The following is a 2,858-nucleotide window of genomic DNA, read 5'->3' as shown; positions in this document are numbered from 1 at the left end:
GCCCTGGACACATCACATGTTATATTATGATAATTTGATGGAAAGAGTAACATTATTGTTTCCACATTTCTTTTGCCATGTCACAAGACCAATTTTAATTTGAAATTTTGTCTTTTCCTCTCTATGAAATCTTGGATTTCACTGCACACATCCGTTATGACGAAACTTTTGCCGAAAACTAATGTGGATATAAAAACCTCGCTATCAGAAATATTATAACACGAAACCACAAATTTGCCAAGATTGAAGGAAATGTTGACCATATAAAACAATAGGTGAATTATACTTTACATGGAACAGTTTGTAAAAAAAAAAAAATATATATATATATATATATACATATATATACACATGGAACATTTCAATCTCTTTTACACGATGAAAGGTAAATCTCCGACAAAGCAAATATTTATAATTTTACATAATAAAAAATAAGGAAAATGATTTTCACACATCGTCTTTAGCTTCTTACACACTTCTGTTTAATTATGGATGTTGATTTTGTTTGATTTATTCAATTTAATGACTATAAATAAAGAAAAATGTGTGGAAAGCTAAAGAGGGAGGGTGTGTGAAAATCACTTCCCATAAATCAAACATTAACATTATTTACAAGTTTATGTCTACCTGAAATTCTTGCCTACGAAGGTTTGGCCAAACTGCCAATTGCTTGGAGCAACATGCCATGAGGTTGAGTATCTACCATCACTCGCTCTGACTCGGAAGGTCAATGACTCGCCAATCATCTTGGCGTCAGTTTCCCACTTCTGACCCCATAGCTGCTTCATCGTTGTCCATATGAGCTTCTTGCTGCCCTTCACTTGCATTCCGGTCACATCTCCGGCTCCTCCCACATTCCACACCAACACTTGGTTGAAATATGGATTCCCAGTTATTGTGAATTTAATTCCTCCTGTCTTCAGGCATGGAACCCTGCGGTACATGACCGGAACAATGCCGGCCTTGTACTCGGCAATTTTGATGAACGAAGGTTTGGCTATATCAAAATGCTCACGAGGAGGGTTGCACCACCCTCCATTGTCACTTGGCTGGTTCCAATTGGGGGGGCAGTTGTTGGTTGCCGTGACGGCAAGAGTTGGCTGTCCTGGCTTGCACCACTGAGGGTTGTCGACGCATTTGATTTCATAGCATGCTCCACAAGACAGCCCTTTGTTGAATAAAGCCTCGCTCAACGCTGCTGTGTCCAGGCCATACCCTTCTTTTATCACATCCTCATAACCACAAGCTCCTCCTGCACGTAGTCATCATCAAAATACTACTATCTTGTTCTAATTTATTTCAAAACAACCAAGTGAGATGAAAAAAAAAAAAAATGACTAGTTCGTGTGATAATGATGTGATTGGATCGTAAATAATATGTCCTAGGAGCGTCCCACGGCTCGTATGAAATTGACATCGTGAATTTTTGGAAGGCAAGAATTTGAACTCTGCAAGTTCCATTCTTGATCTCTACTGTCTGCATAAAATACAAGATCCTTTTGACGGCGACTGGATCAAAAGCAAAATTACAGAATCCAACTTGCTTCGAATATGGAAAATATTTACATCTGTTATTCTTAAAGCTCACTACAAGCAACTGATCACATCTTTAAAGGAAAACTAATAAAAAGAGCTTGAAAATTTTGAGTATTAATTATAAAGACAAAATAAAGGGTAAAATGAATAGTATCAGGATTGACTTTTTAGTGTAAAAATGTGGTTTTTTGTTAAAGTGAACAGTACAGTACATTTTTCGTTAAAACTCCCCATCTTTAATACATACTCAAATTGGGATCGAGTTGTAAATATAAATGCTTGTCTAACTTTGCGTTTTGGCTGAAATATGGCCGCGATTTGAAATGTGGTCTCATGCCTGTTATTTGAGAACCTAGATGTTGTGATTGAAATTTCTCTCTAAATTTTAATTTATCATCAATAGGAAGTGGGATTCAAACTTATAAATGTTTTCTAAAATTGGGAACAATGTTTTAAAAGATGAAGGTGAAGGCAAGCCCTTCATGGATTACCTATCCTAGGTAGGAGCATAAATTATTAATTTTTCATAAACCTCAATGTAGGTGAGAAACTCTAACCTTAAATTTAAAATTACAAATTTGTTGTGAACTTGTGGAAGGTTGCCGGGTGAGATTGGAGGTTGGCACCGTTGGCTTGAGACTTGAAATTTTGAAGTAAAGAAAGGTGGGAGAAGATAGAAGAGTTTTAGTTTATAAAAGCCGTGCCCAAAAACGATTTCGATTTGGGTTTGGGTTGTTTTAAAATAAATTAAAAAATCAAACACCTAGGTGGCGCTTTAAAAACACCTCAAGTACTTAGGCGCTGTCTCCCAACGCCTAAGTTAGTTTATAGCCCATTCCTGATTGACGTATATAGGTGTTTCTTTATATAGTCGCCCAAAAAGTCATCTAGGCTAATCAATGCTAGTTTTTTAAAACATTGACTGGTAAGAAGAGAAAAAAAAACCACTAGGTAAGACCTAGTTGGTATATAATCGATCCCTTTAAACAAGGTTTCTTTTTTTTTTTTTTTTTAATTTCACCGGAAGATGGTCATTGAATCCTAGAAGCTTGTTAATGTACAATATAGAAGTAGCATTAATTCATACCAAAGGTTCCCGGGCCGCCTTCATAGAATGTGGCATGAGCATGCTTCCAAGGGCCACCGCCGAACCTTGGCCGGTTGTGGGTGCGGCCAACCGTATGAATGTCATGTCCATCGTCCTCCGATAATTTAGCTGCAAGTCTCCATGCAGTGCTTGCATGGACAACATCAGCCACCAGAGGAAGAAAAATCAATGTCGCTAACCCTAAAAGGGCCTGCAAGGGCACTTCATATGCCAT

The 2,858-nt window shown here is 37.5% G+C and overlaps 1 protein-coding gene across 1 annotated transcript; it reads right to left on the bottom strand.

Annotated features, from left to right (window-relative positions):
- Nucleotides 1-623: 623 nt before the first annotated feature.
- On the bottom strand, nt 624-2,858 carry LOC125469793 (expansin-A3-like). The gene is made up of 2 exons (XM_048567639.1): nt 2,624-2,858; nt 624-1,252 (listed from the first exon to the last, which is right to left on the bottom strand). The coding sequence occupies exons 1-2, from the start codon at nt 2,856-2,858 to the stop codon at nt 624-626; spliced, it is 864 nt and encodes a 287-aa protein (XP_048423596.1).

This window comes from the organism of the source record quoted next, unplaced genomic scaffold, assembly GCF_019419815.1.
Source record: "Pyrus x bretschneideri cultivar Hongxiangsu unplaced genomic scaffold, Pyrus_bretschneideri_v1 Contig45, whole genome shotgun sequence".
Taxonomy (NCBI): domain Eukaryota; kingdom Viridiplantae; phylum Streptophyta; class Magnoliopsida; order Rosales; family Rosaceae; genus Pyrus; species Pyrus x bretschneideri.
The sequence above is the reverse complement of the archived record's forward strand: the minus strand, read 5'-3'. Positions and strand labels throughout refer to the sequence as shown.

What these genes read in the sequence shown, in the direction of transcription:
- LOC125469793 (XM_048567639.1), bottom strand. Translation starts at nt 2,858, where the DNA reads ATGGCATATGAAGTGCCCTTGCAGGCCCTTTTAGGGTTAGCGACATTG. An exon ending in AGGCGGCCCGGGAACCTTTG is followed by an intron (nt 1,253 to 2,623) that starts GTATGAATTAAT and finishes GACTACGTGCAG; the next exon opens with GAGGAGCTTGTGGTTATGAG.